Source organism: Hevea brasiliensis, chromosome 14 (assembly GCF_030052815.1).
Source record: "Hevea brasiliensis isolate MT/VB/25A 57/8 chromosome 14, ASM3005281v1, whole genome shotgun sequence".
Lineage (NCBI taxonomy): Eukaryota > Viridiplantae > Streptophyta > Magnoliopsida > Malpighiales > Euphorbiaceae > Hevea > Hevea brasiliensis.
This window is the reverse complement of record NC_079506.1, coordinates 86,550,657-86,574,288: the sequence shown is the minus strand read 5'-3', so window position 1 is coordinate 86,574,288 and position 23,632 is coordinate 86,550,657. Positions and strand designations below refer to the sequence as shown.

Sequence of the window (23,632 nt, the reverse complement as noted above, 5' to 3'; positions counted from 1 at the left end):
ATTTTTCTTAAAAATGACTTATTTTTTTTCTTTGATTAGTGTGTACCTCAAACATCACAAATTTTTTAGAAAAATATTTTTCATGAAATAATCAGAGCCTCACCCTCTATTATGATCATATGAAAATAAAAAATGAGAAAAAAAAGAGTTTATTATTGTTGTGAAAAATCATCCACACAAATTTAATATGCTAACCGAATTTCATCAATGTAACTTTATTTTTAAGTTACTTTATCTTCAACATCATTTTTCACAAAGAACAAGCTTTTCGACCTCATTTTTCAAGAAAGCTGTGACAAGCAAAAGTAATCAAGTGAAACATACATATGAATATCAGAAAAGGCAAAGAATCTTAGCACAGTTCTCGTTCATCATGATCCATCTGTTATAAACTCGATCATAATCATATAGGAACACATTGTATTAGCAACTTGAGAAATTGAATAAACTAAATCAACTAGAGCACCTTTTATCATGTGATGCTAAAGGCAAAAATTGCATAACCACCTATAAACCACCTCCCCCTGCCTAGGTGTGAGTTGTGAATTTCATTATCAGCATAGGTAAACCCACAAAGATAAACACCAATTATCTCCCATTATTAAGCAGTGACAAAATTTGAAGTGTGAAAGTGTTTGGGAGATATGAGAGTGGCACAATTAACTAAATTGTTTAATAAGATTCTAAACTCAAAGAAAATGTCTGATGAATAGAGGAGGAGTATTTTAGTACCTATTTTTAAAAATAAGGAAGACATACAGAGTTGCTCAAACTATAGGGGAATTAAACTCATGAGCCATATTATGAAGTTGTGGGAGAGAGTTGTGGAACATCGACTACATCATGACACTTCTATCTCTCTCAATCAATTTGACTTCTTGCCAGATCGTTCAACTATGAAAGCGATCTTTCTCATTAGAAGCTTGATGGAGAAATATAAAGCTGTGAAAAAGATCTACATATGGTTTTTATTGATTTAGAGAAGACTTATGATAGTGTTCCAAGAGATGTCTTATGGAGAGTGTTAGAATAAAAAATGATATCTATTAGGTACATACAAGTGTTGAAAGATATGTATGAAGAAGCAACTACTATTGTGCGTACAGTGGGAGGAGACATAAGAGATTTTCTATCTCAGTTGGATTACACTAAGGTTCAACTGTAAGCCCTTACCTTTTTACATTAGTTCTAGATGAATTAATGAAACATATACAAGAGAGTATCCCTTGGTGCATGATGTTTGTGGATGATATAGTTCTGATATATGATACACGAGAAGGAGTCAATAGAAAGTTAGAGCTTTGAAAAAGTATTCTAGAGTCAAAGGGCTTTAAGTTAAGTAGAACGAAAACAGAATACTTGCATTGCAAGTTCAGTGAAGGCCGAACTGGTGATAGGGAATGAGTTAGTTTGGATGGAGCGGTATTACCCAAAAGTAATCACTTTAAATATCTCAGCTCAATCCTTTAAGTAGATGGGGGATGTGAGGAGGATGTTAGTTATAGGATTAAAGTCGGATGGTTGAAGTGAAGACGTACCACGAGAGTTTTATGTGATTGCAAGATTCCCAATAAATTGAAAGGAAAATTTTACTGTACAACCATACGATCGGCCATGTTATATGACAGTGAGTATTGGGCAATAAAGGAGTCATATGTATCTAAGATAAGAGTTGCAAAGATGAGAATGTTAAGGTGGATGAGTGACCATACTAGACTAGATAAAGTCCATAATGAGAGTATTAGAGAAAAGGTAGGAGTGGTGTTAATTGAGGATAAGTTGAGAGAATGAAGATTGAGGTAGTTTGGTCATGTGAAGCATAGATATAGGGGAGGCTCCAGTTAGACCAGTAGAACACATTGGGTTAGAGGATATAAAGAAAAGAAGGGGTAGACCTAAATTGATTTGGAGAAGAGTAGTACAACATGACCTAGAAGCATTACACATTTCCAAGGATGTAACCCAAAATCATTTAGAGTGGAGAATGAGAATCCATACAGCCGACCGCAATAAAATTTTTGGGATAAAAACTTAATTGAGTTGAGCTGAGTTGAGTATTAAGCAGTACCAAAATAGTTAAATGCATTTCATATTTTATCATAGTTTGTTTCTTGACAAATCAATGGTTGTGAGAAGTGTTTGAATTTTCACCAATTCAATCTTCAATCCTTTGAGCGTCAGACTCGCTGAATAATCATAATTATAATTTGGTGAACCCATGTATTTCATTTTCACATCAACATTCATCATTGCTTTGAAATTATTGAAATACTCTGCAGGTAAAGGCCCACTAAGCATGTTATTGGAGAGGTCAAAAATTTGTAGCTTTGAGAACGAGTAATTGGTAGAGGATCCTTTCACCATACCATGGAGTTCATTGGATTGGAGCACTAGAACTTGCAACTCAGGAAGAGTTTCCAGAAAATGAGGACATGTGCCATCTATACGATTGTTGCCAAGATCTAAGATTTCCAAAATTTTACAATTGGAGATGGACAGTGGGACTCTCTTTCGCAATTGACTGCCATTGAAATTCAAATATCTCAAGCTGCAGCCCACTGAAAATGGTTCAGGAATGGTTCCTTGGAAATTGTTCATGCCCAAATGCAACATCGAAAAGGCGTTGCTAAAATTTCCCAAACATTGTGGGATGATGCCATTCAAACAATTGCTTGACAAGCCAAGAATATGGAGAGATTTCAGCTTGCATATTGTAGAAGGGACTTTTCCTACCAATTTATTGGATGAAAGAATGAGAAAACTCAAGTACACAAGTTTGGAAGTTGAACTTGGAATTGGGCCATGCAACTTGCTATTGCCTAAATCAATAACCCAATTGATTATCCTTGAATGGAACAAAATTACCAGTGAGTTGGTTACTGTTGAGGACTATGGTGTACAGTCGAGGTAGGGTAACCAGAGAGGCTGGTATTGTTGCATTTAATAAGTTATTGGATAAATCAAGGTAGTATAGAGTTAAAAGCCTATCTACTTGGAACATGGGGCCAGTAAACAGATTATTTCATAAAGAGAAAAGAGAAAGTTGTGTGAAGTTTGTAAAGTAAGTAGGAATTTGACCACTGAGATTGTTATTTTGGAGGTACAAAACATGAAGTTGTTGGAGGTTTTCGAATGAGGAGGGAATCTGACCATTGAAATTGTTATGAGAGAGGTCTAATTCCAAGAGTTTCTTAAGATTTTCAAGTGAAGATGGAATTTGACCACTGAAATTATTATGAGAGAGGCGCAACTCAATGAGTTGGGTCAACTTATCAAACAATTCCAAATTTGAACCTTCAAAGTTGCAGGCACTGAGATCCAAAGTTTCCACAGACTTTAAATTACTGATAAAGTCATGTTCTAAATGTATTTGAATCTTTGTTCTAGAAAGAGACAAGGACTGGAGAGAATTATTCCAATCATGCCTAGGTAAGGAACCATTGAGACCTTCATTTCCCAATAAATCGAGCAATTGGAGGTTTGGTTGTTGAAATACGTTGTCTAGGATTTTTCCTTGCAGACCACAGTACTCGAGTTTGAGAGATGCCAAAGAAGATGACAAATTCATCAAGGAACTAAGTGCAACTAAAGACATGTTTACACCATTCAAGTTGACTTCTCTCCACTTGGATAGATTTTGAACAAGCTTCTCAAAAGTCATTGTTTCTAGCGTCAGATGATTATTAGAGAGATCAAGCAAAGCCAACTTAGATAAATGACTCATATATGGGATTTTCCCTTGCAACTTACATGACACGAGTTTGAGAGATGCCAAAGAAGAAGATAAATTCATCAAGGAACTAGGTGCGACCAAAGACATGTTTACAAACCTCAGGTCCAACTCCTGTAACTGGGTTATGTTTTGAACAAGCTTTTTAAAAGAAGTGGTTTCTAATATCAAATCATAGTTCCCAAAAAGATCAAGAAATACCAGTTTAGACAGATAAGAAATTTCTAAAGGAATTCGGCCCACGAAATCCGAGAAACATCGGCTAAGATATGTTAAATTTGAAAGATGGCCAAATTGAGATACAATTTGAGAGTTGTTAAAATCATTGAAAGAGAGGTCAAGCTTTTGGAGATGACGAAGGGAGAAAAGACTATTATTAGAATGGATGGTACCATAGAGCAAGCTGGCAGAAAGGTTAAGGCCAATTAAATTACCTGTACCTACGTCACAAATGACCCCATCTCACCAACAGCAATCTGTGCCCTCTTTCCAAGATTTTGTTTTGGTATAAAGGGAATTCCAAATGGAAAAGGTTTTCTTGAACTGGAGTAAGGCGAGACTCTGGTTATGTTGGCACAACATTGAAGCAGTGGAATTGGAAGAAAAAAATAGTGAAGAAGAAGCTTGAAAATGCAAGTGAAACAAAAGGAAGCAGAGAAAGTGAGCAAGCCATGGCAGACTCCCCATTTTCGTGGAGAAATTTAGAAGTGGAAGTGGAAAGCTAAATTTGAAAGTTGACATAAGAAAGATGTGTTTGAGTATTGCTATTTACAATCCCATGAATGAATTTGCATATTATCATATGTTAGTTTCTAGTCTTTCTTTTCCTTTAAACAATTTCTTGACTCGTCTATTCTAATAAGAATGACTTCACTCATTTATACTGGTTATTATATAGTTTAAGCAATTGATTATTTCATTTCATACAGCCATGTATTGGCTGTTTTGTAATGAAGTTATGTTTTTGAAGAGAAATAATGTTTAATTTAATAAAGTAATTAATTGGTATTATACTATTGCTTAAACCTTTGTAATGCATAAAGAAATGTGTATAGAGTTCGTACTACTTAGAATTCTTTAATCTTCTCCATAACCATAACAAATAAAGAAAACTAAGGGTTTACTACAGTATGGTATTAAAATTAATATATTGATCTTAATTGAGGGAATTGAGAATTAGTAAAATATTAACAAATTACACAAGTAACAAAGTATTCTGGGCTCCAATTGATGAAAAATATGTCTTTTTATAGTGCTGTCCCCTAAACAAAACATGGTCTGGGCTCTCTCAATTTTCAATTGAAGCCTTCAATTTAAACTACACAGGCTGTCAAGAACATGCCAAGCCCAACAAACTCAAGACACTTGCTAATGCTCTGTAGCCTCACTGTGTAAATCTGAAAAGAAATGTATAAAAATAACCAACAACATATAATTAAGGCCGAAGGGAAATGGAACGCAGCCCAGACATGAGTGTAATGTTTGGGAATATCACTTCCCGAAGGGTTCGCAAAAACAACCAAATGTGTACAAGCACATAATATAGTTTATTGCTTCTGTAAAGACAAGTGGTTGAGGCAAAAATCTTGGGATGGTTTCGTTTTGATTCGAACCTATCCACCCAAGTAGTGAAAGAAAGAAAAGATAATTATTAGATAAATGAAATGATAATTAATTTCTAATTTTTAAGTTATGCCATGTTTAATTATTATTTAAATAGAAAAGATTACTGATAAACTTCCATACATTAGGCCAATTTTGAAAGGAACTCAGTCTAAACATTACAACATCAGATTATACAGAGTTTCCACACCAATTCCCAAGGAATATAATTGTGGAAAATCTTTATTTATCACGAAAACAACAGAAAGAAAGAAGTAACAACAGAAACTTTAATCTATAATTCTGACTCCAGATTTGTCCCTCACTCCAGAGCTGCTATTCTGATCCAGCTATTGCTATGCATAGACTTCCTGCACAATACATCTCAGACTGCATCTCTGTTTGGCTGCAATGTAGCTAAACAAAGTAAGAATTTACCACAAAAGAGATAAAAACTGTATAAATTTTACGCCAAATGGATAATTACTTGCAATTATAATGACACAAGCTCATAGTTCTACTTCTTAACAGAAAAATAAGGTCAAGTATAGTACCGATTAACAATTAATATGAATAATTAAAAAGAAATTATGTTGATATATGAAGCAGAGATTATGAAACAAGAAATATCATGAAATATTACCAGAAAACGCTAACTCCATTAGTAAGTTTTTCTTGTATGAACTATCTTAGTTTTTGAACCTTTTTGGCTTTTGAAATCCTTCAACCATCCTCACAAACCATGCAGGATTTCTTGTTTTAAACACAACATATCCCATTGCTATACCAAATATTAACCCACATCCATACCCCGCCAATACAGCTTTCCACCCAAATCCAATTTTAGACTCAGAATCATCTTCTTTTGATGCTGCTGATTGTTGGCTCTCCCTGCTGTTACATTTTTCAAGCGGAAATCCACATAATCCCAAATTTCCCTCGTATGAAGTGTTGTCGAATGTGTTGAATTGATTTCCTTCAGGTATGGGTCCTTCAAGTCGATTGTGTGAAACGCGAAATACCTGTAGAAAAGTCAAATCTACCAATTGCATGGGAATCCTTCCAACAAAAAGATTTGAAGAGAGGTCTAGTGATTCCAAATTGCTCAAATTCCCCAATGATGGTTGAATATTGCCTGTGAGTTGATTGTGAGATAAGTTGAGTTGCTTAAGTGATTTAAGCTTTCCAATCAACTGTGGGATTTTTCCTGTGAATTTATTGCCAGCCAAATCAATGGTTGTAAAAAGTGTTTGGATTTTCACCAACTCAATCTCCAATCCTTTGAGTGTCAGACTCACAGAATAATCATAAGAATTATTTGGATCCCTCATGTATTCCATTTTCACATCAAAATTCATCATTGCTTTGAAATTATTGAAATACTCCGCAGGTAAAGGTCCGCTAAACATGTTACTGGAGAGATCAAAAATTCGCAGCTTTGAGAACGAACAATTGGTTGTGGACCCTTTCACCAAACCATGGAGTTTATTGGATTTTAGAATTAGAATTTGCAGCTCCGGAAGAGGTTCCAAAAAATGGGGGAATGAGTCATCTATATAATTGTTTCCAAGATCTAAAATTTCCAAATTTATACAATTGGAGATGGATGGTGGGATTCTCCTTTGCAGCTGATTGCCATTGAAGTTTAAATATCTCAAGCTGTTACCTAGTGAAAATGTTTCAGGGATGGTTCCATGGAACTTGTTCATACCCAAATGCAGCACTGAAAGATAGTTGCTAAAATTTCCCAAACATTGTGGGATGGAGCCAATCAAACTATTGTTTGACAAGTCAAGAATTTGAAGAGATTTTAGCTTGCAAGCTGCAGAAGAGACTTCTCCTATCAATTTATTGGATGAAAGAATGAGAACACTCAAGTCCATGAGTTTGAAAATTGAACTTGGAATTGGGCCATGCAACTTGTTATTGCTCAAATCAATATACCTCATTGGATTGTCTGGGAATGAACCTAAAGGACCGGTGAGCTGATTATTCTTGAGGATTAAAATTTCCAACTTTGGTAGGGAAAACAGAGAGGGTGGTATTGTTGCATTTAACAAGTTATTGGACAAATCCAGATAGTATAAACTTGAAAGCCTGCCTAATTGAAAAGGGATGGGGCCTGTAAACCGATTATTTGATAAAGATACTTCAAAAAGTTGTGTGAAGTTGACAAAATAATTAGGAATTTCACCACTGAGATTGTTTTTATCGAGGTACAAGAAACAAAGTTGTTTAAGGTTTTCAAATGAAGAGGGAATCTGACCATTGAAATTGTTATAGGAGAGGTCCAATGAAGAGAGTTGCTTAAGGTTTCCAAATGAGGATGAAATTTGACCAGTGAAACTATTATCGGAAAGGTGCAGCCGAGTGAGTTGAGTCAACTCACCTAGCAGTTCCAAATTTGAAACTCTAAAGTTGCAGCCCCTGAGACGCAAAGTTTCTAAAGACTTTAAATTTCCGATAAAATCATAGTCTAAATATACTGGAATTTTTGTCCATGAAAGAGCCAAGTAGCGGAGCGAGTTAGTCCAATTATGCTGAGGTAAGGAACCAGTGAGATGTTCATTGCCCGATAAATAGAGCAATTGGAGGTTTAGTCGTTGAATTATGTTGTCTGGGAATTTTGATGCATACATTTTGCATAATCATTTAGGCTTAATTTTATAGCCATTTTATTTGATTATTAGTCATTTTTAGCTAATTTTATTAGTTATTTTGTTAGTTTTTCATAATTGTCAATTTTGGATTAATTTGTAATTTTTACTTTGTTTTGTAGGAAAAATGGTGTTTTTGAAGGATTGAAAAGAAATTTTGCCATTGAGGAGTGACTTCTACAGCCAAAGATGTCAAAAACAAGTTTTCAAGTTGAAATATGCATTGACCAAATTGCGCATAACTTGCTGCATAAGCTATGCAGATCCACATGAGGAGAAGAAACACTGTTCCAACACCTGCCGAATTGTGCATAAGGAGAGTGCATAGCTTATGTAGATTCACGCCTCCCTTATGCAATCTCACGGAAATGTGCATAACCTATGCGCCAAGTCATGCAGTTTCGCATAAGTGAACCAGAAACAGCCGAAAACTGCATAAGGGACTGCATAACTTATGTATCCCACTTATGCAGTCCCACAAAGGTTTCATTAATGAGCTGGCAGAAGATTCCCTCAGAAAACTCCTCCTAAAACACACCATTTTAGGGCTCCATGTCAGAAAATGCTATAAATAGCCCCATTTCCCATTTTAGAAGGGAGGAAGAAAGGAGAAGAAGCAGAAAAGGAAAGGAAGAGGAGAGGCAGCAGCTGAAGGGTCACATTCACCTTCCACACCATTCCCAATCAGATTTGGAGATTTCTTTCTTTTCTTACATTTTTCCTACATTTCTAGTGTTTAGTTTCTTGTTTCTTAGCTTAGATTAAAGCTTTATTTCCTTATAAATTCAGAATATCTTGTAAACATTATGGATAATGAGTAGTTTACCTTAGATTCTGGAGTAAGGGTTGTAATATTTGAGATGTTTTATGGATTTTGATTGGGTAATCCATATTTTGTGGTCTTAATGAGTTTTATTCATTTCTTGTGTGCTTAATGACATGCTTAGTGTAGGATCCCATTAAGTGATGTTCTTAATCCATGGTTGAGGCACCGAAAAGAGAAGGCCCTGTGATAGATAATCAATAAATTGGACTTAATTAACTTAGACCTAGAAATAGGCTAAGGATTAAGAGGATTCACAGATTAATTAAAGAACCTAATGGGTCTTAATTAACTCTGACTCCACGAAAGTAGGATTAGATTGATTAAGGCACTCTTTGTCTCACTCGAAAGGGTATTCAAAGGATTTAAGAATTAATCTCCTTAAAACCTGTAAGTTCCACAAGATTGGATAACCAATTTGAAATCCCAAAATAGCTTGAATATGAAATCCCGAACTCCGGAATCGCCTTTTTATCATTGCTAATTTCTAATCGAATTTAATTACTTGCCATTTTGAATATTGCCATATTTGAATTTGCTTTATTTTAATTTGATGCAAATTTAGTTAAATCATTATATAGTTGAATTGATTATTGATTTTGCACATATAAATTTCATACTCCAATACCCATTCAATCTATTGCTTTAATTTCAAAAATAGTTCAATTTAGTCAACTTTTTATATCAAAAATTCAATCATTAACACAACTCCTCGTGGGAACGATATCTTTTCTATATTACTTGTACGACCCGTGCACTTGCGGTTGGGCCACATCAAGTTTTTGGCGCCGTTGCCGGGGAGTTGTTTGTTTAAGATTGAATTCTTGATTATTTTAGTTGTTTATAGTTTTATCTTTGTTATTTTTTCATTTTGTGTTTGTTTGTTGTTTTTCAGGTACTTTTAATCTTTTATGAGAAGAGCTAGAAGCACAAGTGACACATCCTTATTGTTTGATCCTGAAATTGAGAAATTTTGTAAAGCCAACAAGAAAGAAACCAGAAAAAGGAAAGAAGCTTTGAGAGAAACTGAATTATAAGCAGACATGGCTGATGAAAGAATCAGAATTGGTGGTGATAATATTGGAAATGATCGTAACAATGAAAATGCAGCCCAAGGTGAAGAAGTTGTTAATGCTAATGTGCCTACGGGAAGTATGATGGATCATGCTTTTCCTCGTTTTGATGACTTGAGAGAGAGCATAGCAAGACCAAGAATTGATGCAAATAGCTATAAGATGGATTTTGGAGTTCTTCAAATGATTCAAAATTCTCAATTTGGGGGACATCCTTCTGAAAATCCACACACACATCTGAAGAAGTTTGCTATGATTTGTGATATGCAAAAACAACCTGGAGTGTCTGATGATGCAGCAAGATTGAAGCTATTCCCATTCTCTTTGAAAGATAGAGCAGTGGATTGGCTTGATTCTTTACCTCACAACTCCATTACAAATTGGGAGCAACTCACTGATGCATTTCTTGCACAATATTTTCCACCTGGAAAGACTCAAGAATTGAGGAATCAAATGACAGCTTTCAGACCAAGAGAAGATGAAACTCTTTATGAATCATGGATGAGATGGAAGGAACTAGAGAGACAATGCCCACATCATGCCATTCCAAAATGGATGATAAACCATAATTTTTACACAAATGTCACTCCTGCGATCAGAGGGATTATTGATGCTCAAACAGGAGGAGAATTTATTATGAAGCATGAAGATGAAGCTTATGAGCTACTGGAGAAAATTACAAAGAATACTCATCTTTGGAGTAGTCCAAGAGGACCAGCTCCAACTCAAAAGAGGCAAGCTGCTGGAATGTACGACCTTGATCCATTCAACATGATTAATGCAAAGTTTGATGCACTTACAAATGTTTTGGCTAAGAAGATGGAAGACTTAAGTATGTTGGTTAGTTCATCATCATCATCTGGAAGTTCACAACAAGTTGCTTATGCAGAGGGAACTACCAGCTGTGGAGTAGACTATGGAGAGCAAGCTGCATATGTTGGTAATTATGGAAACAAACAAATGGGGAATCCTTACTCTCAAACTTATAATCCAAATTGGAGGAATCATCCCAATTTTTCATGGGGAAATCAGCAAAGTCAAGTTCCAAATCAGAATTTTCAACCACAACAGCAACAAGGAATTCCATATCAGCAAAATAGGCAACCATTGCCTAATTTTCAGCAGAAAAATATGAATCCTCCACCAAAACAGCAAGAACAAAGTTCCACCACAGAAGCTTTATTGCAACAGATTCTTGTCAACCAAACTAAGCATGATGAGGAGATGAGAGAGATGAAAGCAAAGCTAGAACAGATGCAAACACATAACAGAATGCTGGAAAATCAGATTGCACAACAAGCATCTTCCTCAAGTACCAAGTATTTTGGAAAACTTCTAAGTCAACCGGAAAACCCAAGAGAGCAATATCAAGCTATTATTTTAAGAAGTGGGAAAGTTGTAAGTGATGAAAAGAGTGAAAATAGTGAGAAGAGAGAAAATGAGAAAGAAACTGATGAGAGTGAAAAACAAGAGAGTGCAGAAAAATGTAAAGAGAAAATTGAAGAGAAGGAAGAGAAGTATATACCTCCAGAGCCCTACAAGCCACAACTTCCCTTCCCACAAAGATTTCACAAAGCCAAGCTTGATAAGCAATTTGGAAAGTTTTTAGAGGTTTTGAAGAAGCTTTATATAAATGTGCCGTTTGTTGATGCTCTTTCACAAATGCCCTCTTATGCAAAATTCTTGAAAGAAATTCTCTCAAACAAGAGGAAACTTGAAGACCATGAAACTGTAGCTTTGACAGAAGAATGTAGTGCTATCCTCCAAAGAAAACTTCCTCCAAAGCTTAAGGATCCAGGGAGTTTTTCAATTCCATGCCACATTGGGGAATCATGTTCTACAAAAGCTTTATGTGATTTAGGGGCTAGTGTTAGCCTTATGCCCCTCTCAATTTATGAGAAGCTCAATATGGGAGATCTTAAGCCAACCCACATTTCTCTCCAGTTAGCTGACAGATCAATTAAGTATCCTGAAGGGATTTTGGAAAATGTGCCTCTGAAGGTTGGGAAGTTCTACATACCTGTTGACTTTGTCATCCTGGACATGGAAGAGGATTCTAATATCCCAATCATCTTGGGAAGACCCTTTCTAGCTACAGCAGGAGCATTGATTGATGTTAAGGGAGAAAAATTGACTCTTAGAGTTGGTGAAGAGCAATTGGTTTTCAATATTAATAACACTATGAAGAAGCATCATTCTGAAGCTGATACTTGCTTGAGAGTTGATATCATTGATGAGCTGGTTGAAGAACACTTCAGAAAGAAATATCCAGAAGATCCACTTGAAAATTGTTTGGTTCATGGAGGAGGCATAGACTATGATAACCCTCATGTGGCTGCATATGCTCAACACTTAGAGGGTAGTCCACCATTCATTTATGCTCCAGTTTTTCAACTCACACAAAAGGAAAAAGCAGAATCTAAGCAACCATCATTCAAGGAAGAAGATGCACCTAAGGTAGAACTTAAACAACTTCCTTCTCAGATCACGTATGAATTTCTTAGCACCAATAACACTTATCCAGTAATTGTAAATGCAAATTTAAGTACCTTAGAGGCTGATAAGTTGTTAAGAGTGTTGAGACAATTTAGGAAAGTCTTAGGATATACCATAGATGACATTAAGGGAATAAGCCCACACTTTTGCATGCATAGAATCAGTTTGGAAGAAAATTGTAAGCCATCTATTGAACATCAGAGGAGGTTGAACCCAAATATGAAAGAAGTTGTTAAAAAGGAAATTTTGAAGTTGCTTGATGCAGGGATCATATATCCTATCTCAGACAGTACTTGGGTGAGCCCAGTACATGTTGTCCCAAAAAAGGGTGGAATGACAGTAGTCAAAAATGAAAATAATGAATTAATTCCCACCAGAACAGTGACTAGTTGGCGAATGTGCATAGATTACAGAAAATTAAATATAGCCACTAGAAAAGATCATTTTCCACTTCCCTTCATTGATCAGATGTTAGAAAGACTGGCTAGGCATTCTTATTTTTGCTATTTAGATGGATATTCAGGTTTTTTTCAAATCCCTATCCATCCAAATGATCAAGAGAAAACTACTTTTACTTACCCATATGGAACCTTTGCTTATAGGAGGATGCCATTTGGGTTGTGTAATGCACCAGCCACTTTTCAAAGGTGCATCATGGCAATCTTCTCAGATTTCATTGAAGACATAATGGAGGTTTTTATGGACGATTTTTCTGTTTATGGATCTTCATTTGACATATGCTTGGCTAACCTTTCTAAAGTTTTGCAGCGATGTGCGAATCTTGACACAGTGTTAAACTGGTAAAAGTGTCATTTCATGGTTCAGGAAGGGATAGTGCTTGGACATTTGGTGTCTAACAGAGGAATAGAGGTTGATAAAGCCAAGGTTGAAGTGATAGAGAAGATGGCGCCTCCTACCAATGTCAAAGGAATTCAAAGTTTTCTAGGACATGCCGGGTTCTACAGACGCTTTATCAAGGATTTTTCTAAAATAGCTAAACCTTTGTCTAATTTGTTAAGTCATGACATACCATTTGTATTTGACCAAGAGTGTTTGGATGCCTTTTGCAGGTTGAAGCAAGCTCTTATCACTGCACCAATCATGCAACCACCTGATTGGAGCCTACCTTTTGAAATTATGTGTGATGCTAGCAACTATGCAATTAGAGCTGTTCTTGGTCAAAGAAAGGACAAAAAGGCTTATGCTATTTATTATGCTAGTAGAACACTAGATGAGGCTCAAACAAATTATGCAACAACTGAAAAGGAATTATTAGCAATTGTCTTTGCATTGGAAAAGTTCAGACCTTACATTATTGACTCAAAGGTGGTTATATTTTCAGATCATGCAGCCATCAGGTATTTGCTCCGTAAAAAAGAGGCTAAACCTAGGCTCATTAGGTGGATTCTGATGCTACAGAGTTTGATTTGGAGATTAGAGATAAGAAGGGAGCTGAAAATGTAGTTGCTGATAATCTTAGTAGGTTGAAATTGGATGATGAAGAATTGGATGAAATCCCTATTGATGAGTTTTTCTTGGATGAACAACTTTTCTCTCTTGTTGCTAAACTACCTTGGTATGCAGACTTTGTGAATTATCTATCTTGTTGAGTTTTACCTCTAGGTATGACATGGCAACAAAAGAAAAAGTTTTTGCATGAGGTGAAGTTTTATGGATGGGATGATCCTTTACTCTTTAGGAGATGCTGTGATGGTTTAATAAGAAGATGTATTCCTGATGATGAGACACAGAGTATTATGCATCATTGCCATGCTTCTGATTATGGAGGACATTTTGGAATCTCTAAAACAGCTAGTAAAATTTTGTAAGCTGGTTTCTTTTGGCCAAATCTTTTTAAGGATGTGAGGAAATTTGTGTTGGAATGTGATAAATGTCAAAGGAGTGGAAATTTGTCAAAAAGAGATCAAATGCCCCTAAATGATATTCTTGAAGTGGAATTATTCGATGTTTGGGGAATATATTTTATGGGGCCATTTCCTCCTTCATTTGGTAATAAATACATCCTAGTTGGAGTTGACTATGTGTCAAAGTGGGTGGAAGCTATTGCAACTCCAACTAATGATGCTAGAGTAGTAGTGAAATTCTTGAAGAAATTTGTCTTGAGTAGATTTGGAGCTCCTAGGGCTATAATTAGTGATTGTGGTTCCCATTTTTGCAATAAGCAATTTGAGAGCTTAATGAGGAAGTATGGTGTAGTGCACAAGATAGCTACCCCATACCACCCTCAAACTTCAGGACAAGTTGAAATTTCTAACAGAGAGCTCAAACATATCTTGGAGAAAATAGTGAACAATTCTCGGAAAGATTGGTCTATCAAACTAGATGATGCTTTATGGGCATATAGGACTGCCTACAAAACCCCTATAGGAACTACTCCCTTTAGGTTGGTGTATGGTAAGTCTTGTCATTTACCTGTGGAGCTAGAACATAGAGCATATTGGGCCATTCAGACCTTGAATTTTGATCTTAAGCAAGCTGGTGAAAAGAGACTATTGCAACTTAATGAGCTTGAAGAATTGAGGATGGATGCTTATGAAAGTGCCCGTATTTACAAAGAAAGAACTAAAGTTTGGCATGATAAGCATCTTAGGAAAAAGGAATTCAAAGAAGGTGATTCAGTTTTGTTGTTCAACTCAAGATTGAAATTGTTCCCTGGAAAACTTAAATCAAGGTGGACTGGTCCATATAGAGTTTCTAAGGTTTTCCCTTATGGAGCAATTGAAATTTGGAGTGAAAAATCTGGGAATTTTAAGGTCAATGGGCATAGATTGAAACATTACATAACTGGAGACCCAATAAAGGGAGCAAGCTGTTAGAAGCTCTCCAATCCCTCACCTCTTTTGAGTGAAATTCATGAAAAGTCCAGCTAAGGACTATAAATTAGCCCTCTTGGGAGGCATCCCAAGTCCTTTTATTTTGCTTTTGCTGATTTACTTTTACTTTCATTGCTTTTGTTTTTATCTTAAATCTCCCCAAATTCATTTTTTGACATTGTTGAATCTTGTCCCTTATAGATGTATTTCAATGGAGGAAGGTTGGTGAACTGCTGGGGAGTGACCCTTAACCTGAAATTATGTTCTTTAAATCTCCTACAAATTGATTGATTTTTACTGCATAACTTGTGCAGGGGCTATTATCTGGTTTATGCAGAGGAAAAATGTAATCTGCAGCAAAGAGGGGGTCTGCAGCAGATAACTTATGTTCTTAGTGAGGTTGGGTGTGTAACTTTTAAGTTTTTGTGCTTATAATGTTAATATGGTGGTAAGTGAGTCATTTTTGCAGTTTTGAACTTATTTGGGTTGTGGGATTCAAGGTGGATATGCTGCATTTTCTTGGCATGACTTGGGGAGTCCATTCTCATTTATGGATAAATGCAACTTTATACAGATTTCATTGAGTTTTATGTGCTAAAGGTTGATTTGCAGAAGTTCAGTCAAAATGGCATGGGTCACAAATGCCTTTTATGCAGGATTCACTTTTACAAGCATGTGTGATGCAATTTTGATGGACTTTGTATATACTGATGTGTTTTTGATGACAATTTCTCATGATTTGTGCTTCATAGAATTATATTTCTTCATTCTAGGGTATTTTTCACACTTGCAAATCATTTTCCATTGTAATCTCAATCTTGTTGAATTGTGCATAAGCAGAATGCATAGCTTATGCAATCCTGCATAACCACAATTCTTGTCATTTTCATACCTGTTGCAAACTGCATAAGGAGGTGCATAGCTTATGCAACTCTGCATAGCCACATTTTTGTCAAATTTCAAACCTACCGAGACTTGCATAAGTGTGTGCATGACTTATGCACTTTTGCATGACTTCAAATCCTGCATTTTCTCTCTCTGCCGAGATCTGCATAAGGGGAGTGCATGACTTATGCACTTCTGCATGACCGAACTCTCCAAAAATCAAAACCTACCGAGAGGTGCATAAGCAGAGTGCATGACTTATGCACTTCCGCATGACCACCAACCCAAAATTTCAAAACCTGCCGAGAGGTGCATAAGCAGAGTGCATAGCTTATGCACAACTGCATGACCACACTTTCCAAAAACCAAAATCTGCCGAGAGGTGCATAAAGGGAGTGCATGACTTATGCACTTCCGCATGACCTACTTCTCTGAAATCCAAAACAGGCTGAAACGTGCATAAGTTAGCGCATAAGCTATGCACTCTTGCATAATCAGATTTTCTCATTTTTTTATCACCCACCGAACCATGCATAAGAGAGTGCATAAGTTATGCACACTCACTTTCACTTATGCAGTTTTTACACAAACCCTGTTCAAATCAAATTTCTTTTCGGCAACCATTTTTTTCCCACCTCCACTTCCCGACTCTTCTGTTCACGACTGTCCTTCCACTTCCATTTCTCCCGGCATTTTCCCCCCTTCTTCTCCACTCGCATTTTCAACGCATAAACCCTAATTTCTCCCTACATTTTTCATTTCCGCCCTCATCTCCTCCATCCTCACTATCGGGAACCAATGGAGTCGCCCCCCCATTCCCCTCAAACTTCTCCTCTCCAAGTTTCGCCATTGTTAATGCGACCTCCCAACCCCGATTCCCCTCCACAAGAGACACCTCCACCACTTTCCACAGCCACCTACAAGCGGAAAATTAGGTCGAAATCTACGCGACCCATTGCTTCTGTACCTCCTCTCTCAAAACGCAAAGAACCACCCACCACCCCAATGTCAGAGCCTCCACCCAAAAATCCAAAAAATTCAGCCTCCACACCCTCTTCCAGCAAAAAGCAAACATCAGTAGCATCCCAGGTATCAAAATTACCCTGGCCCCTTCAGGATACAACTCACAAGGCAACCTTTAAGAGACTTAAGGAAAGGAGGGTGCAACCCACTAGGTATATTTCTGCAGACTCTCTCCAATCACTTGGTTTATTTGACAATGTGGTTGCCTATCTTGATGGTATGGGTTGGATGGAATTTGTGCACAAGCAAGAAATTGTTTATCCAGCTTTAGTTTTGGAATTTATCTCCTCATTCTCTGCCACCCTGAAATTGCATGATGTAGATTTTAAGCCAACTATGAAATTTAGATGTTTGGGGCAAAATAGAGAGTTATCATTGGATCAATTTCATAGCATTCTTGGTTTTGCAATTGATGGGCTATTTAGAGTGCCATATACAGGGGTAGAGGTAGCAAACAAGGGTATTTGGAATGCTGCTCAATTTTGGAGAATTATCACAAACCAACCTCAGACTTTTTCTGCTGGCAGATCAAAAACCTCTCAAATACTTGACCCTGCACTTAGGTTTATTCATAGACTGATTGCTAGCACTATTTTGGGCAGAGGGACTAGTTCTGGTGCTGTGGGGAAATCTGAATTATTCATGTTATGGTGTGCTTTTCACAAGGTCAAGGTTTCTCCTGGTTATTTCTTTTGTGAGCATGTGTTGCATATTGCCACTAAATCCATAGGTGACATTGTCTTGGGTGGGCTCATAACTGTCATAGCCAAGCATTTTGGTTTTAATCCTGAAGAGCATCCAATACCAGCACTTGTAGACACCTTATATTTTGATGCTACACACCTATCCAAAACAGGATTCAACCTGCCACATTCTGACATTGCACAACCAGCAACAGAAACTGAACCCATTGCACAACCAGAAGCCCAACCTGTCCCATCAGTCCCACAGCATTCTACTGAACCTACCCCACCCCCTCAATCTGCACAGGACACCCCAGCAGCTTCTGCACAGCCCACACCTCCTACAGCTGAACCCTCCTCATCCACAGCCCCTCCTGCATTCAACACTAAAGCCTTATTCACCTATCTTGAAAGGCTTAGTGATGATATATACTTTGTGGATAGGAAGCTTGACACTAGTCTTGATACCCTCAAGGATCGTCATGATCACCTATTTGACCTTGTCATGGAAACCAGGGACAAGCAAAAAGAATTGAAGGAGATGATGAAGAAACTCATGATTTTTCTGGGAATGTCACCTCCACCTCCATCACCTCCTCCAGCACCATCATTTCGACAGCAGCCAGATGCAACCAGCCCCTTAGCAACATCTATGGACAAGGGCAAAACAATAGAACTAGATTAGTTTTTGTTTTACTTTTGTTCAAACTTGTAAGACTTTTTCTTTGTAAATATGTTCAAACAATTATAGTTTGTTTTGAATTCTGTTTTTCTTAAAGTTCTATTGGATGGCAATTACATTAGTTTTTCATTGATTTTCATTGCCTTTACTGTCCTTTTGTGCATAATTGTCCATACATTGTATATTTTTGCATGCTTCTACTGGTGGTTGCACATTTTTTTCCTTGCTAATCATCATGCAGTGACTTTTGAATATCTTGCCGCAGTGTGAATTCCCTTATGCAAATATTTTGCATAGCCTGTGCAGCCCTTTATGCCACTTATGCAGAACTGCACAGGGTGTAATCCCCTTATGCAAATGTCCTGCATAGCCTATGCAGCCCTTATTGCCACTTATGCAGAACCGCACGGCTTATGCACCCTACTTATGCACATGTTCTGGACAGCACTTTACTCTGCATAACCTGTGCAGCTTCTTATGCATCCCTTTATATCTTGAATTCTCATCTGCTCTATACCAGGTAACTCTTTCTTTTTGCTCTTAACTTTCACAATTCCTGGTAATTATTACTTGCTTTGAGTTTTGGTAATATACTGCTTGAGACATTGAGGGCAATGTCTAATTTTGAGTTTGGGGGTGCACATTTTGATTTTTGCTTCATTTTTCACATTTTGAGTATAAGAGCATCTCATCCCATTCCATTTACATATACTGTAAATATTTTACATATACATCCATACATACATATACATTACACATTTACACACACATTATACACCACTTAGAATTGTACACATTGCACACAAATATACAAATAGATTCACTCCATTTAGTTAATGCATTGCTCATTTTTAGGAATCATGCATCATGCATTAAAATCTTTTGCTAAATCCCTTGAGTATTGAAAAGTTATCTATGAGAGTGATTTGACTTACCTTTAGTTGGGTTTGTGGATTGAAAGTTTCCTAAGAGGTGCAAGGTTTTAAAGTGTCTATCCCTTGCCTATATCTTCTTAGCCAAAAAGCCACCCAACTAGTCCTTTAGAGATTGGAGTGTTTAGAGGGAGTTATTGGATATAAGGTAGTCAAATGATGTCTCACCAATCCTAGAACAAATTTTCTAAACCTTTCAAGGCGAAATACCAGCTTGTACTTGAAAAGAGAGATGATTAGGCATTCTTTGATTTAAACCTCCTCATTTTAAACCTTTGGCCCTTTTCTTTTCCTAATTAAAATTGACACTTGCAAACCCCCTTTGAGCTTTTTTTATTCCTAATTTTCCTTAAAACCCTTATTGCTACCTAGCCAATGAACCAAACACTCCAACCCTTTTCATGAGGATAATTGAATATTAGGTACACTTTCTAAAAAATAAAATAAAAAAAATAAAAAAAAGAAAAAAATATACAATAAAAGGGAGAAGAAGTGCTTGTCATCTTGTAAAAGTGCTAGTATATATACCTTTCATTATTGTCATTCAAATTGAAAGAAATCCACCCAAAGTATTAAAAGGAATGAGTTTGGGGGTGGCATTTTTAGGGACAATCATCAAAAGAAAATGCAAGATACAAGTTTAAAGTATCAAAATGTCCCTCCATTTTTATGTGTTTTGTAAACTATGCTAAGCACTTGACAATTCTCATTGTGTATTTCTCTCCTCCATATATATAAAAAAAGAGAAAAAGAAAAAAATATAATAAAATAAGAAGTGCACCTTATGTTGTCAAGATTGAAAATATTCTCATGCTTTGAATCCTTTTTGCCCATCTTTCTTCTTAGTCTCATTTTGAACCCCATGGCCCCATTATATCCCTAAAAAGACCTTTGATCTCTTGATAGTACTTGCTACATTAGTGGAGATGGGAGTAGGGAATTTGCCTATGGGATTGGAAAACTATTCATTCATTCATTCAATTCCATCATTCCATATAGAGACACTTTGACTATTGATTGTCCTAGAATTTCTTTTGAGCATGACTCTCTCTTTTGATTGGTTGGTTTGGGAATTTTGAATGATAATTGACTTGATGGCTAAGCGGTGAAAGCTTGGATAAGCACTAGATTCTTTGCATTTTGAAGGATGGGTATATGGATTGTTGGTATGGCTAAAGGTGTGTTAAGTCACTTTAACAGGTGATTTTCATAGCTCTTTGGATAAGGCACCCCTAAAAATTTTGCATCACATTTTAAAGTTTGCTTGAGGACAAGCAAAAGCTTGAGTTTGGGGGTATTTGATGCATACATTTTGCATAATCATTTAGGCTTAATTTCATAGCCATTTTATTTGATTATTAGTCACTTTTAGCTAATTTCATTAGTTATTTAGTTAGTTTTTCATAATTGTCAATTTTGGATTAATTTGTAATTTTTACTTTGTTTTGTAGGAAAAATGGTGTTTTTGAAGGACTGAAAAGAAATTTTTCCATTGAGGAGTGACTTCTACAGCCAAAGATGTCAAAAACAAGTTTTCAAGTTGAAATATGCATTGATCAAATTGCGCATAACTTGCCGCATAAGCTATGTAGATCCGCATGAGGAGAAGAAACACTATTCCAACACCTGCCGAATTGTGCATAAGGAGAGTGCATAGCTTATGCAGATTCACGCCTCCCTTATGCAATCTCACGGAAATGTGCATAACCTATGCGCCAAGTCATGCAGTTTCGCATAAGTGAACCAGAAACAGCCGAAAACTGCATAAGGGACTGCATAACTTATGCAGTCCCACAAAGGTTTCACTAATGAGCTGGCAGAAGATTCCCTCAGAAAACTCCTCCTAAAACACACCATTTTAGGGCTCCATGTCAGAAATTGCTATAAATAGCCCCATTTCCCATTTTAGAAGGGAGGAAGAAAGGAGAAGAAGCAGAAAAGGAAAGGAAGAGGAGAGGCAGCAGCTGAAGGGTCACATTCAGCTTCCACACCATTCCCAATCAGATTTGGAGATTTCTTTCTTTTCTTACATTTTTCCTACATTTCTAGTGTTTAGTTTCTTGTTTCTTTGCTTAGATTAAAGCTTTATTTCCTCATAAATTCAGAATTTCTTGTAAACATTATGGATAGTGAGTAGTTTACCTTAGATTCTGGAGTAAGGGTTGTAATATTTGAGATGTTTTGTGGATTTTGATTGGGTAATCCATATTTTGTGGTCTTAATGAGTTTTATTCATTTCTTGTGTGCTTAATGACATGCTTAGTGTAGGATCCCATTAAGTGATGTTCTTAATCCATGGTTGAGGCACCGAAAGGAGAAGGCCCTGTGATAGATAATCAAGAAATTGGACTTAATTAACTTAGACCTAGAAATAGGCTAAGGATTAAGAGGATTCACAGATTAATTAAAGAACCTAATGGGTCTTAATTAACTCTGACTCCACGAAAGTAGGATTAGATTGATTAAGGCACTCTTTGTCTCACTCGAAAGGGTATTCAAAGGATTTAAGAATTAATCTCCTTAAAACCCGTAAGTTCCACAAGATTGGATAACCAATTTGAAATCCCAAAATAGCTTGAATATGAAATCCCGAACTCCGGAATCGCCTTTTTATCATTGTTAATTTCTAATCGAATTTAATTACTTGCCATTTTGAATATTGCCATATTTGAATTTGCTTTATTTTAATTTGATGCAAATTTAGTTAAATCATTACATAGTTGAATTGATTATTGATTTTGCACATATAAATTTCATACTCCAATACCCATTCAATCTATTGCTTTAATTTCAAAAATAGTTCAATTTAGTCAACTTTTTATATCAAAAATTCAATCATTAACACAACTCCTCGTGGGAACGATATCTTTTCTATATTACTTGTACGACCCGTGCACTTGCGGTTGGGCCACATCAAATTTCCCTTGCAATTCACAAAACTCGAGAGCAAGTGATGACAAAGAAGAAGAGAGATTCATCAAAGAACTAGGTGCAACTATGGACATGTTTACTATGCTCAAGTCAAGGTCTCTTACCATGGTTAGATTTCTAACAAGCTTTTCAAAAATCATTGGTTCTATACTCAAACCACCATAATAATCAAAACCAAAATTCCGAGACAGATGAAGTGTAAACAATTTGGATAGATGACTGATATCTGGAATTTTTCCGTGCAATCCACAATACCTAAGTTTGAGATATGTTAAAGAAGAAGACAAATTCATCAAGGAACTAGGCGCGACCAAAGACATGTTTACAAAAGTCAAGTCCAATTCTTGCAATTGGGTTAGGTTTTGAGCAAGCTTGTTGAAAATAGTGGTTTCTAGAATCAAAAAATGGTTCCAAGAAAGATCAAGAGACACCAAACCTGACAAATAAGAAATTTCGAAAGGGAATTCGCCCCCAAAATTAGAAGAGCTAAGGTTAAGATACGTTAAATTCAAAAACTGGCCAAACTGAGGTGAAAGGTGAGAATTGTTGAAATCATTGTAGGAGAGGTCGAGGCTTTGGAGATGATAAAGGAAGAAAAGAGGATTGTTAGAATAGATGGGACCATAGAGCAAGCTATTAGAAAGGTGAAGGCCAATTACATTACCTGTTTCTAAGTCACAGGTGATCCCATCCCACGAGCAGCAATCTGTGCCCTCTTTCCAAGATTCTATCTTGGGAGAAGGCTTGGGGTAAGAGGAATCCCATTCCCAGGTAGAGGCATCACTTGTAATGGAAAAGGTTTTCTTGAATTGGAGCAAGGCAAGACTCTGGTCATGTTGACAAAGCATTGCTGAAGATGAGGAATTGAAAGAAAAAGATGAAGCATGAAAATGCAAGTGAAACAAAAGGAAGCTGAGAAAGTGAGCAAGCCAACCCATTTTCTTTGAAGGAATTTTGAAGTGGAAGTGGAGATGAGAAATATGAGCACAAGCATTGCCATTTATAATCTCACAAGACAATGACTTGACTCATATAGAATATTTAAATATCAGTGTTTCACAAGAAATTTTGATCCGCAATATGACATTCCTAGTGTAAAATGAATATCGTGTGGGTTCGTTTATTATTAGGAATTTTAATTTTTATAACTTTGATTTGACAGTTAATTTTTTTATTAGAAGAATAAGTTTTATCATTAACCAAAAAATAAAAATCGTGTTCTCATTAGGCCCAATAATTAGTCCTGATTAGATATTGACAAAAATTTAAGAAGTAAATTGA

The 23,632-nt window shown here is 36.4% G+C and overlaps 3 protein-coding genes and 1 non-coding gene across 4 annotated transcripts; all 4 read right to left on the bottom strand.

Moving 5' to 3' along the window:
• Positions 1 to 2,097: 2,097 nt before the first annotated feature.
• Positions 2,098 to 3,820, bottom strand: LOC131173058 (receptor-like protein 9DC3). The gene is made up of 2 exons (XM_058134710.1): positions 3,151 to 3,820; positions 2,098 to 2,729 (listed from the first exon to the last, which is right to left on the bottom strand). The coding sequence occupies exons 1-2, from the start codon at positions 3,818 to 3,820 to the stop codon at positions 2,098 to 2,100; spliced, it is 1,302 nt and encodes a 433-aa protein (XP_057990693.1).
• A 1,636-nt stretch (positions 3,821 to 5,456) lies between these two features.
• LOC131172573 (receptor-like protein 9DC3) lies at positions 5,457 to 7,650 on the bottom strand. The gene is made up of 2 exons (XM_058133678.1): positions 5,976 to 7,650; positions 5,457 to 5,738 (listed from the first exon to the last, which is right to left on the bottom strand). Exon 1 carries the CDS (start codon positions 7,279 to 7,281, stop codon positions 6,022 to 6,024), a length of 1,260 nt encoding a protein of 419 aa, XP_057989661.1. The 5' UTR covers positions 7,282 to 7,650; the 3' UTR covers positions 5,457 to 5,738; positions 5,976 to 6,021.
• Positions 7,651 to 10,323: 2,673 nt separating this feature from the next.
• Positions 10,324 to 10,430, bottom strand: LOC131173557 (small nucleolar RNA R71). The gene has a single exon (XR_009143873.1). It is a non-coding gene; the product is annotated as a small nucleolar RNA R71 (small nucleolar RNA).
• Positions 10,431 to 16,821: 6,391 nt separating this feature from the next.
• Positions 16,822 to 23,330, bottom strand: LOC131173057 (receptor-like protein Cf-9). The gene is made up of 3 exons (XM_058134709.1): positions 22,356 to 23,330; positions 17,967 to 18,054; positions 16,822 to 17,017 (listed from the first exon to the last, which is right to left on the bottom strand). Exons 1-3 carry the CDS (start codon positions 23,287 to 23,289, stop codon positions 16,822 to 16,824), a joined length of 1,218 nt encoding a protein of 405 aa, XP_057990692.1. The 5' UTR covers positions 23,290 to 23,330.
• Positions 23,331 to 23,632: the final 302 nt, after the last annotated feature.

Bases quoted from the DNA above. Each gene is read 5' to 3' on its own strand.
- LOC131173058 (XM_058134710.1), bottom strand. From the start codon at position 3,820: ATGTCTTTGGTCGCACCTAGTTCCTTGATGAATTTATCTTCTTCTTTG. The intron at 2,730-3,150 runs GTCAGATTCCCT...ATAAATTGGTAG, and splicing joins CTCTCATAACAATTTCAATG to GAAAAGTCCCTTCTACAATA.
- LOC131172573 (XM_058133678.1), bottom strand. From the start codon at position 7,281: ATGAGGTATATTGATTTGAGCAATAACAAGTTGCATGGCCCAATTCCA.
- LOC131173057 (XM_058134709.1), bottom strand. From the start codon at position 23,289: ATGGGTTGGCTTGCTCACTTTCTCAGCTTCCTTTTGTTTCACTTGCAT. The intron at 18,055-22,355 runs GTGAATTGCAAG...CTGATGGGACAG, and splicing joins ATCACTTGCTCTCGAGTTTT to GTTGGGCTTCTGGTTGTGCA. The intron at 17,018-17,966 runs GTGTGTAGCATC...TTCCGCTTGTAG, and splicing joins TTGAATCCTGTTTTGGATAG to GTGGCTGTGGAAAGTGGTGG.